We start from the raw sequence: 14156 nt of genomic DNA on the forward strand, positions 1-14156 counted from the left end.
CAGTAAACCTGCAACAAACCTGCAACAAACCTGCAGTAAACCTGCAACAAACCTGCAATAAACCTGCAATAAACCTGCAATAAACCTGCAGTAAACCTGCAGAGGATGGGGATAAACCCTGGGCTGCAGGGCTCAGCAGCTCCTTGCTGCCACCATCCCTGAGGAGCAGAAGGAGCAGCTGGATGCTCAGCTGTGGGTGACAACCACGGGAAGGAGCAGAGCTCAGTGCTGCACACACAGCCCTGTCACAGCTGTCACCAAGGAAAGCACACCCCTCGCTGTGCAAAAATGATCTGGGAGGTTCCCTCTCTCCAGGGACTGCTGGCAGCCAAAACCAATCCTCTCTGGGAAGAGCCCGGGTTTTGCAAAGACACTGAACTCCAGAGCTCAGCTTGGCCTCTGGGCACAGCTCCTGCACAGGCAGCTCCCCAGAAGCTCCTGGAAAAAGCAGTTTGGGAAGCGTGGGAGGAGGGAGGTCATGCAATAGCTCATGCAGGCACCACCAAGACAAGGCCAGGGACTGTCCCAGCCTCAGGAAAAGCAGTGGCTGGCTCTGGGGAGGCTGGGGCAGGCAGGGGAAGCTCCATGCTACTCACAGCCAACAGGGATCCGCTCTGGAGATCCAAATGACATTGAAACAGGGATGTCAATGATTCCATGCCTTACTCAGTATCAACAGCTTGGGATTAGCATTTTCCATGGCCACGGTTCAAATGTTCACCAACAAACGTTTCGTGTCAAGCCTGGCACGCCAGCTCTGAGCAAGAGGAGGCCTCAACCAAACATCACTCCGTCTATTTTTGGACTTGACAAATATTTTAGTAAAAACCCTTAGAAGTGACTGATGTGTGCAAGCAGGGAGGATGAAGGTGCTCACTAGGAATGTCTGCAGCTTCTGAAAAGGCTCAGACACACAGCAGAGGTCCAGTGTGTACCACACACTCCCAGGGGCACCACAGCTGCCCAGGGACTGCTTTTTGCTTCAATGGATCACACCTGGAGGCTCCTTTCCTATTGGCACTGGAGTTACACTGCACTCATCAGCTCCAGAGATGCAAGGATGCAAGGAGAGATGCAACCCACCCAGCTGGACTAACCCCTCAGTTTCCGTGGCTGGTCACACCCTGGGGAGCTGGGGCAAAGCTCCTGCTTCGTTTAAAAGCTGTGCCCAGCATCACTCACCAGCTGGGCTTAGACTGGGCCGTTTCTCTCGTGGCAGCAATTGTTCATCCCTCCCCACAGTGCTGCCCTCAGCTCCCACCTGAGCCTCCTTCAGGTGAGCTCCACCCGAGCCCTGCAATTCCCTGTCTCCCCCAGAAACTGGGGACAAGCAGAGCAGGGCCAGGGGATCAGGAGTGTGGGATGGGCAGGGTGATGTGCCCAGCAGCTCTGCCAGCCTGAGCCCTGAGAGCAGCTGGAGCTCAGAGGAGCAAACTCCATTCAGGCAGCAGACCCCACTCTGCTCACACCACCTGTCCTGGAAAGTCTGGGGAAATTCTTCATTTCAGAAGGCTTTTGGTTATGCCAGGCCTTTCACACTTGAGATCAAAGCCTTCGCTGGTGATTTGCAAAGCTACTAAAATATTCAGACAAAGCACTTAATCAAAAGAATTTTGTAGCTTCCATTAATCAAATCTTTTATTTAGTGCTTTGTTTAATATTTTAAAAGTGTTCTGCACTCTCTCAGCAGCACGTTACCCAATATACACAAAGTAATTTGGAGGAGGGTGGCTGCAGAGAGGGCAAACCTTTCATTTCAGGGCTCAAAAGTGGTTAAAATCCTTTGCAATGCTGAGAATCTCACGAGCTGCTCACTCTTCCCTCTCCAAAGCCAGGTAAATATCTCCAAAATTCTCTATTAGCTGCGTGTTCCTTCAAGGTTTCCCCCATTATCAGCACAAAGAGAAGAATACACATCAGTTCTCCCACATAACTTGAAAAGCATTAAAAAAACCCCACTTGCCTGGTGTCTGACGGGTTTGGGTGATTCGGGCTGTCCATTGCAAACAAACAAATGATAAGTTAGCAAGCAGGCATTCCAGCTGCACGTCACAGCCCACACCAGCACTGTCAGCACGTCTAACCACACTCACCTCGCAGAGAGCTCCACAGACCTGCCCCGATGTGCTGCACAGCAGCACCTGCTGCACCTGCCAGAGGCTCACCCTGCAAGGGCCCGTGACAGCCAGGGTGACACATGGCCCGGGGCAGCCAGGGAAAGGCAGCAGCTCTGTTTGGGCACTGCTGCTCCCTGGGCACTGCTGCACTCTGGGCACTGCTGCACTCTCTGTTTGGGCACTGCTGCACTCTGGGCACTGCTGCTCTCTCTGGGCACTCTTTGGGCACTCTCTGGGCACTGCTGCTCTCTGGGCACTGCTGCTCTCTGGGCACTGCTGCTCTCCCTGGGCACTGCTGCTCTCTCTGGGCACTGCTGCACTCTCTGGGCACTGCTGCACTCTCTGCACTGCTGCATTCTCTGGGCACTGCTGCACTCTCTGTTTGGGCACTGCTGCTCCCTGGGCACTGCTGCTCTCTGGGCACTGCTGCACTCCCTGGGCACTGCTGCACTCTGGGCACTGCTGCTCTCTCTGGGCACTGCTGCACTCTCTGTTTGGGCACTGCTGCTCTCTCTGGGCACTGCTGCTCTCTCTGGGCACTGCTGCACTCTGGGCACTGCTGCACTCTCTGGACACTGCTGCACTCTCTGGGCACTGCTGCACTCTCTGGGCACTGCTGCACTCTCTGGACACTGCTGCTCTCTCTGGGCACTGCTGCTCTCTCTGGGCACTGCTGCACTCCCTGGGCACTGCTGCACTCTGGGCACTGCTGCACTCTCTGGACACTGCTGCACTCTCTGGGCACTGCTGCACTCTCTGGGCACTGCTGCACTCTCTGGGCACTGCTGCTCTCTCTGGGCACTCTTTGGGCACTCTCTGGGCACTCTCTGGGCACTGCTGCACTCTCTGGGCACTGCTGCATTCTCTGGGCACTCTCTGGGCACTCTCTGGGCACTCTCTGGGCACTGCTGCTCTCTCTGTTTGGGCACTGCTGCTCTCTCTGTTTGGGCACTGCTGCTCTCTCTGTTTGGGCACTGCTGCATTCTCTGGGCACTGCTGCTCCATTCTTTGGGCACTGCTGCACTCCCTGGGCACTGCTCCCAGCATTAACCCCAGCCCGAGTCCCTGTGTGCCAGCCCCGTCACTGGGGTGGCAGGGATGAGGGGTGGTCACTGTCCTTCAGCACCCCCAGAGGGTGGAACAGCCACACAAACCAGTCAGGGGCTGCTTTTGCACCCCACTACAAATATTTAAGAAATGCAAGCCCACACTCAAGACAGGACCTTTGCTTCTCTCTTTCATGAGCAGCAGCACAACCTTGCACTGGACACTTTGCCAGCAAGAAGGACAAAGGGAACACGAAGGGAATAAAGCAAAATAAAAACCCTTCACAGTTCAAATCTGCACAGCTTCAGCAGAAATTTTCAATTCCATTCTCTCTTCCTTGGCTCAGTCTGTGAGTTTAATAATTTTAAGCTTCATATCTGAGAGCCTGAGGCAAAATATTGTGGGGAAACACACACAAGAAGAGATTTTTACAGCCAGCCAAATGTAGTCCCTCTTTGTGCGACTCTGATTTTATTAGTGCAGAATGGCAGACTGGGACAGGCGTCTGCAAAGCAGCTGGCAGAGGCCTGGCTTGCTCAGGGGAGTAAAGGGAATTTTCAAAGCTGCCCAGGAAAGAACCACCCCTCCTGGAACCACGGGGCAGGGCAGGAACACCTCGGCATTCAGAGGAGTTGCATCTGTTTGTATTTCCAAAGGATGAATTGCACTCCTGGTGCCCATCCTTGCCCTACCAGAAACAGAAGTGAGCTCCACCAGGCACAGATTTAACTTCTCTGTGTTTAAATGAGGGCAGGCAAAGCCCACCTGGGAAACCCAGGGGAGCTTCAGCCTGAGTGAGCCTGCCCGAGATCCTGCCCTTCAAAAACTAATTCTGCTTCTTTAGAAATTAATAAAACAAATTAAGCAATTTAGCATTTCACTACCGAGGCACAGGCAGCCACTGAAAGCAATCATTAATCTGAAAGTACCAGCAATGAGTCCTGAAGTCTAAAATAGCACCAACATGAAAGCTGGGTTTAGTGAAAACAGAGGCAGTTTGGGGTGAGAACACTTTGGGGAAAGCTTAAAGCCCCTTCCAGAGCCTAAAGGGGCTGGAGAGGGGCTGGGGACAGGGCATGGAGGGACAGGGCATGGCCTGAAGCTGAAGGAGGGCAGGGCTGGATGGGATATTGGGAATGAGGAATTGTTCCCTGGCAGGGTGGGCAGCCCTGGCACAGGGTGCCCAGAGCAGCTGTGGCTGCCCCTGGATCCCTGGCAGTGCCCAAGGCCAGGCTGGACAGGGCTGGAGCACCTGGGACAGTGGAAAGTGTCCCTGCCATGGCAGGGGTGTCACTGGATAATCTTTAGCATCCCCTCCAACTGAAGCCATTCTGGGATTCTGTGATCTGCATTTGATTAAAGGTTTCACCTGATGGAGAATGGACACCCTGCATTATCTCAGCACCTTGAGCCTCAGAGGAGCTCTGCTCACAGCCCTGCCAAGGCTCTCCCTCACTGCCCTGCAGAGCCCAGCCTCTACTGCCTCTGCCAGGGCTGCTGCAGCCTCAGCTGGCTCTGCCAAACCCCAGCTCCTGAAGTTTCTCTGCCACTGCTGCTCCTCCCCACACCCTGAGTGCAGTGCCCAGGACACCACCTTGGCATTGCCCAGGAAATGAGACACTGGGGCCACGGGTTCCCCCACCCAAACCCAGGAATCCTCCCTGAAATTCAGGCTGCAGCCCCTGTGTTACTGGCTCAGAAACCCAGGAATGCTCCCTGAAATGCAGCCCTGTGTTACTGACAAGGAAACCCAGGAATGCTCCCTGAAATGCAGGCTGAAACCCCTGTGTTACTGACAAGGAAACCCAGGAATGCTCCCTGAAATGCAGCCCTGTGTTCCTGGCTCCATGTCTGAGGCCCGTGTGCTCAGGGCTGTGCAGGACTCTGTCAGCTCCAAGGAAAGAGGCGTTTGGGGACACAGAAGCCTCAGGGACAAGCAGCTGGATGCCAGCCATGGCAGGCTGTGCAGGGCACGGGCAGAGCTCTCACACAGGCTGAACATTTCCCTCCACCCCGGCTGGAGGAAGCACCCTGTGCTGCTCTGAGGTGTCACTGGGGCTCCTTTGCTTTGCTCTGTTTTTACAGCACTAGGTCAGGCAAATCACAGTTAACCCTAGGCTTAGCATACAAATTGCTTTGTTTAAAAAAATAATCAATGAGGCATTCAAAGAGGCTCAGAAATACACACGTCACCGATAACTATCTGTAGCAGGATGGGAACAGACAGACTGCCAGCCACGGATTAATCCAACAAGCCTATTTAGCATCTTCTTGTGCACAGGGCAACGCACAGGTTGCACAGACTGTGGATCACCACCAGCCCTCTACAGCTTTCTAATGAATATGCAAACAGGGTTAATTGGGGCTGCTTCTATAACCCCCATTCTGACCCTTCCACCTTTCCAGTGGCACCCGTGAGGTCGGCCATTCTTTGTTCCCAATATATAAACACAAACTAATTGCTGCACAACAAGGGAGACTCATTTGTATGTTCAGAATCAGTTTGGTGACAAACATTCTGCATTTCCCACGGATACATGGCAAAGCCAGTGCCCACTGTGGTACTGCATTGAATAAAGGGCACAATCCAAGACTTTTATTCAGGACACTCCCTGTTCTTTTTGTTCACATCCCAGCTTTCCCCTTTCTTTCCTGTGCCTTCACAGGCTCCCTGAGAAGTTGCATCATCTCCATCCCTCAAGATTTTGAAAACTCAGCTTTTGTGGGGATTGGGCAATGCACTCTCACTTTGAAGGGAGGCACATTTTGAAAGGTGTCTGGACAAGAGGCTTCCAGAACTGTCTGAGGTATTCCAAGCTGTCAACAGTATATTTGGAAATACTTGCTGCAAACCCTGCACAATTCCCTTCTCTCCAAAAGCCTGCTGGCAATTTTGCTTCTGTAGAAATTGGAAAAACACTGGGTTTGTCCAAGGCTGCACAGTGGTAAAGCCAAGAACATACAGAACTCCAAACCTCACAGAAAATCACTGGTGCTGGATGCTGTCCCAGCCAGTGTCACCAGAGTCACCAGCTGCCAGCACATGCAGCAGAGCCATGAACACAGCCTGACACTGCTGACACCCCAGGGTCAGAAAAGGGACAGGATCCTCCTCCTGAGGCCTGCAGCACTCTCAGCCTGCTCAGTACTCACTTACAAAGACTGATTTTCATCTCTTCTGTGTGAAAAACCAGCACCAGTAAGTCCCAAAGCACAGGCTCACATCACTTCCCCTTGACCAAAGCAGAGCCAAGTTTCCCTGTACACTTCAGGAGATTTCTCCCTCAGCCTTTCCCTCTGTCCCACTTCAATCCTCACTGTTTTCCTTCCCAGACTGGTCCAAAGGCCCCTGGTGCTCCTGCAGGGCTCCAGCCCTGGCACGTGCAGGGATGTCTCAGTGGGCAGTGCCCCAAACTGGCAGAAATGCAGCTGCTGCAGGGAACAGCTCCAGCTGTGGCACAGGGCTCAGCCTGGAGAGCAGGAGGGATTGTGCTCCAAACTGGCAGAAATGCAGGGAACAGCTCTGGCTGTGGCACAGGGGTCAGCCTGGAGAGCAGGAGGGATTGTGCTCCAAACTGGCAGAAATGCAGGGAACAGCTCTGGCTGCAGCACAGGGGTCAGCCTGGAGAGCAGGAGGGATTGTGCTCCAAACTGGCAGAAATGCAGGGAACAGCTCCCGCTGTGGCACAGGGGTCAGCCTGGAGAGCAGGAGGGATTGTGCTCCAAACTGGCAGAAATGCAGGGAACAGCTCTGGCTGCAGCACAGGGGTCAGCCTGGAGAGCAGGAGGGATTGTGCTCCAAACTGGCAGAAATGCAGGGAACAGCTCCCGCTGTGGCACAGGGGTCAGCCTGGAGAGCAGGAGGGATTGTGCTCCAAACTGGCAGAAATGCAGGGAACAGCTCTGGCTGCAGCACGGGGGTCAGCCTGGAGAGCAGGAGGGATTTGTCCCCTGACACAGGGGGAAAACTCAGGGACTGTGCCACCAGCACCCCTGCAGGGCTCAGGAAATGAGTGAAATGATGGAACCACCCATCATGGGATGGTCCAGTGGGAACGGGGTGCTGGGCTTCACCTTAGAGGTGTTTGCTGTAATTCTGAAAGTCTCTAAGATAATGCAGTCTGAAGGTTCCAGCCACCACAGACACCAGGATTACTGCTGGAAAACCATTTGTGATTACAGCAAGACACTGTTTGGAGCAAAGCTGAATTAAATCTTCACTGCAAACATATCCAAGCGCTCCTAACAACGAATATTCAAACCCATTCCTGGTTTTTAAAAGCAAAGAATCACTCAAAATTCAGAGCAAACGCTGCAGCCTGGCAGGAAATCAGCAAGTTCTGTGTAAATCAGAGTTGGTTTCAAGCTACCAAAAAAGCCAATATTCTCAGATATAAAAGCATATACTCACTTGTTTATAGTGTAATAAAATGTGAGTTTCTAATTAGATGCTGGCTTCTAGATATAGCAAGTCTACAGCAGTTTTTAAGCTGGATGATTTTCCCATCTACACGTTAATTTTTGAAAGCACAGAAAGCTTGTTCCCAAAACTGCATCCAGTGGGAACTAAATTCAGTTGGAATTGCCTGGTTTATTGAATCTTTCTGGAAAATTTGGTTTATTGCATCAGAAAGCTTTGCTTTTATTTGTATAAAGCCTTCAATTTCACAACAGAAATGAGGCAGCTGACATGGACTAGAAATTTTGATGTAACTGTTCATTTCAGCCACTGCTAAAGAGAAAATAATGGTTGAGACAAAATCACAGATTATATTACAGTTCAATAAAAAAGTCATTTTTTTCAAATGCAAAGATGGTAATTTGCAAAAAGAGCAATGAAGAAATGAGAAAATACCCCAACTTACAGGAATATTATGGTCCTTTCTTCCTTTATGGGAGGAAGCAACATGAGCAAGGTACTGAATAACCTTCTTGGTGTTCTCAGTCTTCCCAGCACCAGATTCACCTCTGCAAAACAGGGCACACACTTCCTTCAAAATCCACCTTCAACAACTCGGCAACCCTTTGTCTACAGCACCTCTCCCATCCCATTTAAAAGCAGGGGTGCTGGTTTAAAATCCCTCCTTCACCCTAAAGATCTCCCGAGCTTCAGGATGCTGATCCAAGGTGTGCCATCAGTTTGGTGAAGAGCTTTTGGCTTTGTGCCTGAGCCCCTCTGCCAGCCAAGCCCACACGAAACACTCGTGCCCTGCCTGGATCACTGCAGACAGAATTCTTCAGGGTGCAGATACATTTTTATTTTTAAAGCATGAGATATGCACACACACTTTTACTCTTAGCACCATTTTAATACACCAGGGTTTGGTTATGGGAATTACCAAGTTCAGGGAAACACTCAGTACCTTCAGGAGCCAGAAGCAGAGGGCAGTAAAACACACCTTAAACAAGAGATGCTTTTCTTTCCACTGCTCACCTCGGAGTCTTTGCTAGCTTAAAAATATATTTAAGGCCACAGGGCTACATGAAACCACGAAGAAATTAATTTATCAGTGCAGAGTTCATAGATCAATAAAGATAGCAAATGCACATTTCATTTTTCAGCCAGAGGTAGATTTAAAGCAGACCACGTTTAGACAGAATTTATGGAGAGGTTTACAGGAGACATCCAAGGCAGGAAATGTGACCAGGTTCACGTCCCTGCAATCACAAGCGAGGTTACTACAGCTCTAAAAATGACAGTTTGGGGGTTTTTGCCTAACCTAGGTCTGATCTCCAGCCAAATCCAGCCCCAGAGGGATCCAGGGGTGCCTTAGGCAGGGCTCAAGCAGTGCAAGCCACTGAAGGAGGATTTCCAGGGAGACAGAGACTGCCGTGAGCAGCTCTGGAGTGTGGGAAGCTGAAAAGGGTTTTATTATGGGGATTTGCATGGAAAGAGTGGAAGCACTCCTGCCATTCAGCAGTTGCTCAAAAATTAACAGTTTGGAAGCCAGCTCCTTTGTGAGAATGACAAGCACACGTTTTCCCTGCCCGCTTATTTCTCCCCTAAGCTACTTACAATGGAAATGTTCATTTAGCAGGGGAATTGAAGCACATTCTTGAGCAGCCTTTTCCATCATGCACCCCAGTTCTGTAGCTAATCTGCATTTGCTCAGGGATTCAGCACCTCCAGCCCTGCTCTTGTGATCAGATGAGAGCTGAGGAGCATCCCTGTCCTCACACTGCACCCAGCAGCTGCAGAGGGGAGCTGAGAGAGCACCTGGAATTTTAAACCTGCAGACACAGGAAGGATATTGACACTAGCCCAGATTTTCAAGACTCAAAACACTCTTGTTTCTCCTCACCTTCCGGCACTCTAAAATCCCACAAACCCCACGGGGTTCCTGCCCTAGGAGAGGGGAAGCTCTGCTGAAGGGTGGTGGGATGGGCATTTCTGCAGCCAGCAGCAAGAGCCTGCATTCAGTGCAGCTCGTGGCACTCCTCACAGGAGCTCCAGGTGGAACAGCTCCTGTTTGACCTGACAGAACAGCAGCAACCCCAGGTTTGGCAGGAAAACCCCAGGCAAAATGGCCCTGCAGATGAGCTGTGGGCCAGCGCACAGCCTCAGAGCCAGCTGTGGCCTGCAGGGCCGGAGGGGTACCCTAACCAAGGGTCCCTGGCTTGTTGGTGGCATCTGCTGCTGGCTAAACCACCTGGCTCCATCCTTCCTCACAATCAGAAAATAAGGCAGAACATGGAAGATAAGGAAGCACTGCACTGCATCACCCAAAGCTTTGCAGGGACACTTCCAGGGCAGCTCCCCGCAGACCTGATGACTGGGCTGCCTTTGCTCAGTGCCTGGAAAAGCCTGGAAGGTCCTACCTGAAAAGCTGGTTGCAAAGGAGATTACTCTGGGAATTGGCTAATGGATAACTGGGTTTCCTTTCTGCCAAGATACCATCACTGTGAAACCCAGAAAGTGGGTGCACTTTGGGATGAGTGGACAAGTGGAACAACACCCTGTGACTTAATGAAAAATCCCATTTCCACCCAGCCCAGAGTCCCCACAAACAAGGCAAATGGGAATGCTGATAAGCAGAAAAAAAAAGCCCCAAACCATCAGGTGCCAATTCTTGCTTCTCAAGTCTTTATTTCTCATTTCCCTTTCACTGCAGTGTTTACATTAACATAATTCATGACCATGAGCAATAATAAAAGCAGCTTTGCCTGTTTCTGGATGTGTATTAAAAAATGCTAATGCTAAAACTATTCCAGCAGGTATGAGAAGTAAGAAGCGCAGCAAAATATACATTTACATTTTAAAACAATACAATTTGTTCTTATTGTCAGCAGAGCTTGGGAATGCACTATTAGCTGTGCTTGTAAAGCTAGAGAAATAATCTTTTCTGTCAAATCACAAGAAGAAAGTTTATTACATTTTAGAGGAGGAAAATCCCCTGTAACACAGGCAGGGCAGAGAAGCTGCTACAATAAACACAGCTCAGATGGGCAGCACAGGGCTGGAGGAGTCAGAGCCAGCAGCAAAGCTGCAGCAGCACAGGAAAGGCAGCAGCTTGAAACACATTCCTTGTGTTAAAAACCCTCTAAATCTATCAGAGGGGTATTTTAGAGAGAGTCTTTATGCAAGAGCTCATTGAAAAGCAGCACCAGCGGATGTTATCATCCCAGTCCTGCTCTCCCTGGAGCTTACAGGAATGCCAAATATTTCCTGCAGCATCGTGGCAAATAGCTCTGCTGCCACATACTATGAAAGAATTAGAAGATTTAGGATAAAGTCCTTTGCATTTACAGGAATAATGACATCTGCATACTTCAGTTCTTTCCCAGGAGTGCAAACACATGGATTACAAAAATAAATTAAAACCTTCTACCTCTATAACCTGCCCAAAAAAGGTAAACTCTGAGTAACACCACGTACAGCATTCACGGAATGGGGATGGAATCACAAAGCTGAAGCTTAACTTTTTCTAAACCTTCTTTTAATGCAACTCAATCTGCTGCCATAAACTAAACAACTCAAGCCCTGGGCTGAGAAGCAGCCTCACCTCAGCCAGTGGCAGCTCTGCTAAATGATTTCACCTCCTCCATTCCAGGCTCAGCTCCACTGGCAGGATCAAAAACTCAGCTCCAGCCATGGGCTGTGCCAAACTGTGCTCCCAAGGAAGCAAACCCTCCTGAGCTCCAGCTGGCAGCACGAGGTCATTCCACCCACCAACTGAGGGATCTCTCCCTTGGAAGCCACCTTCAGGGACGGGTCAAACAGTCTGCCAGAGACTGGTGAATCCATGCAGCATCCCGTGTCCAAGTGCTCTTCCCTGGAGCAGCAAAGCTCCTGCTTTGAAGCAGCTTCATGCACATTTAAAAGAGGAAAAGTTTAGCCAGCATGAGCACTTGAAAGTTGAACACGGTTTTGAATTCATCGCATGTAAAGCTGGAGTGTCATTTTCAGCAAAGCCCAGAACTCTCCAGGCAAATCCATGCCAGCTCCAATTTGGTTAGGAAAATCCAGGCACTGACTCAACCAGCTGCAGCTCCTTCCCTGAGCAGCCCGAGCCCAAACCCTGCACAAGAAGCAGCTCCACCATGGAACGGGCTCTCACTGGAGAACAGCTCAGAGAGGAGAGGACTCAGCACAGAGCAGGGGTGGCAGCGCTCTCCCCAGGAACAGCTCCTCTCCCCACAGCACACTGCCCGCGGCAGCATTACCCCAGACACAGGGCTGCCCCTTCCTAGGGGGCTATTCCACGAGGAAACACCGTTCCTGAAGGAAAAGAGCAGTGCAGCAGCTGCTTTCCTTACTGCCAGGCAGGTCTGAGGCATTCACACACCTTGTGACAGTGACACGGCAGGGCCACCACCCCTCCCTGGCCTGGGAACTGCCTTGTGCACTGCAGGGAAAGCAGATGAGGGTAAAGTTGTTTACTGAAGGCCACTGGCTCCTCTCCAGCTGCCTTCCCCAGAGAGCCACAATTCCACCCCACAAGGTACCAAGAGGCACGAGCAGCACGGGACACAGGGACACGAACAGCCAGAGTAAGCCCTGCAGATCCAGGGCAGGCTGTGCTCTATCCTGCTGCCTGGGCACAGCCTGCAGACTGCTCCTGAAGATGAGGAATGTGTGAGGATGGCCAGACGCAGTTGGAGATCATCCCTGTGATTTAAATTCCTGAAAAACTAACCCAAACAAAGTCAGGATTCTACATTTTGGATGGCTGGGTCACTCGAACCCTTCCTCTGCCCCAGGAATTTCAGTCAGGAAAAGGCCTGGGATGAGGAGCTGCTGTGGCAGCACTGGGTCCTGCTGGGAAGAAGTGGCACCTGGGCAAGGTCCCTGCACACAGAACCCACCCTGCTGCTCCCAGCTCCCCTGAGCAACGCCTCCTCCCGTGGAAGCAGCCACTCGCAGAAGGCCCCAAACCATGGAAATATGGAAACACGCACTTAAATTGTTCTGAGGAGAAAGTAACTGCCTATGTAAGAGCCCCAACAATGGCCTTTTGTCCTCGTCACAACAGCAGTTGCAGAGAACAGAGGAGACACTTATTCTCAGGCACAACTGAGCAGATCATCTGCCAGTTACAAATTAACAGATATTTACACACCAGACCTGTAATTAAAGGGTGCCTTCATCACCTGCCTTATTTTCTGCAAGAGGTACAACTGATAGTTTGGAAGAGTCATTAATTGGCTTTACTGTGTGTGTACCAGGCTGCTCTGGAGCTGCTTCCCTTCCCTCCTGGTGCTCCCCATCATCTCCACAGCACTTGCCATGGGAATGCTCCCAGCTGGACTCCAGCCAGGGCTGTGTACAAAAATGTCTGGTATTTGCTGCTGTTGGCCTCTAATAAGCAGCCTCTATTCCCTCCACAGCCCATCACTCCCACGGAAGCCAGCCCAGATTAGATATCCTTGTAGGGCTGCAAGCATCTGCTGAACACCTCTTTATCAGCTCCGGGCATGCCAGAGCTCTGTGTAAGAGTCTCCACTTCACACTCTGGCTTTCACAGTCACTGCAGCACATTTCCAGAGCTGACTTTCCTCAGCGTTTCCCAAATTCCTCATTACCACAAGACAAATTTCTTCATCTTGGTCATCAGCCTGGCCTGCTCGGTGAGCAGAGAAACACCAAAACTTCACAAAATAGCAGCTGCAGCTTCTCCGAGGGAAAAATATAAAAAAACCCAACACCCTGAAAAGCTCTTCAGCCCAGTTTCACAGCCCACAGAAAGAGGAAAATGTGCAGGAAGGTCTGGCAATGCTGCAGTGTTGGCATCACATCTCTGTACAAACCACTGATGGATGCTGAGTCAACACGGGCTGAAAGCCACTGCTGCTAGATACAAATATATTACCTATATTATAAATATATGCATTGCTTATAGGCTAGAAGGAACACCAATTTCTGGAGCTACACATATTTTCCTTTCTTCTCAGCAAACTAAGAATTTGCAGGGAGAAGGTCCAAAATGAACTCTCATTTGCAGCCCCACCGAGGGGGAATGATGAGATGGAAGTTGGTTGGGTCCACCTTCCCAGGAACGTGCTGGTTGTGAGGGCTGCTCGTTTGCTTTTCGTTGCAAAGCTGCATGAACTGAACCCCAAAGCAGAGGAGAGCTCCAGCAGCCTTTCTCACCATCTGTTAGTGGTTAGCAGCCCAAGATTAAACCATCCAACTTCAAAGCTAAAAAGAAACTCTCACCATTACTGTTTGCTCAGCTCCTCCCATCTCATCTGCAGCCAGGCAATAAGCTGGCGTTCACCCATGGATTGTCCAATGGATTTGGGAGCTGTCCCTGTCTCTAAAAACCCGTATTTGGGTTTCTCAGTTGGTGAAAGGCCAAAGGGCACAGAAGAAATCCCATCACTGCTGCTGAGGAACCCGGGGGATGCCACGGAGCAGCAGAGGCTGCTGGATATGGCTCTCTGTGACAAAAGCCCATCCATAACAAGCAATTCCACCAAGAAGTTCCTTCTACAACCTTCATCCCTGGCCTCAGAAGTCCCCAGCTCACACAAGCAGGTGGGGAAGGGGAG

At 50.8% G+C, this 14156-nt stretch overlaps 1 protein-coding gene across 4 annotated transcripts in view; it reads right to left on the bottom strand.

The window, feature by feature from the left end:
• MYH10 (myosin heavy chain 10) overlaps positions 1-14156 on the bottom strand; it is an 88541-nt gene that overhangs the window by 42458 nt on the left and 31927 nt on the right. For all 4 annotated transcript variants that reach the window (XM_038157018.1, XM_038157017.1, XM_038157019.1 and 1 more), the window contains one exon: positions 8030-8132. In XM_038157018.1, the coding sequence (XP_038012946.1) occupies positions 8030-8132 (103 nt within the window). The remainder of the gene's footprint in view (positions 1-8029; positions 8133-14156) is intronic.

The sequence above is a fragment of the Motacilla alba genome, chromosome 18 (genome assembly GCF_015832195.1).
Source record: "Motacilla alba alba isolate MOTALB_02 chromosome 18, Motacilla_alba_V1.0_pri, whole genome shotgun sequence".
Classification (NCBI taxonomy): Eukaryota; Metazoa; Chordata; class Aves; order Passeriformes; family Motacillidae; genus Motacilla; species Motacilla alba.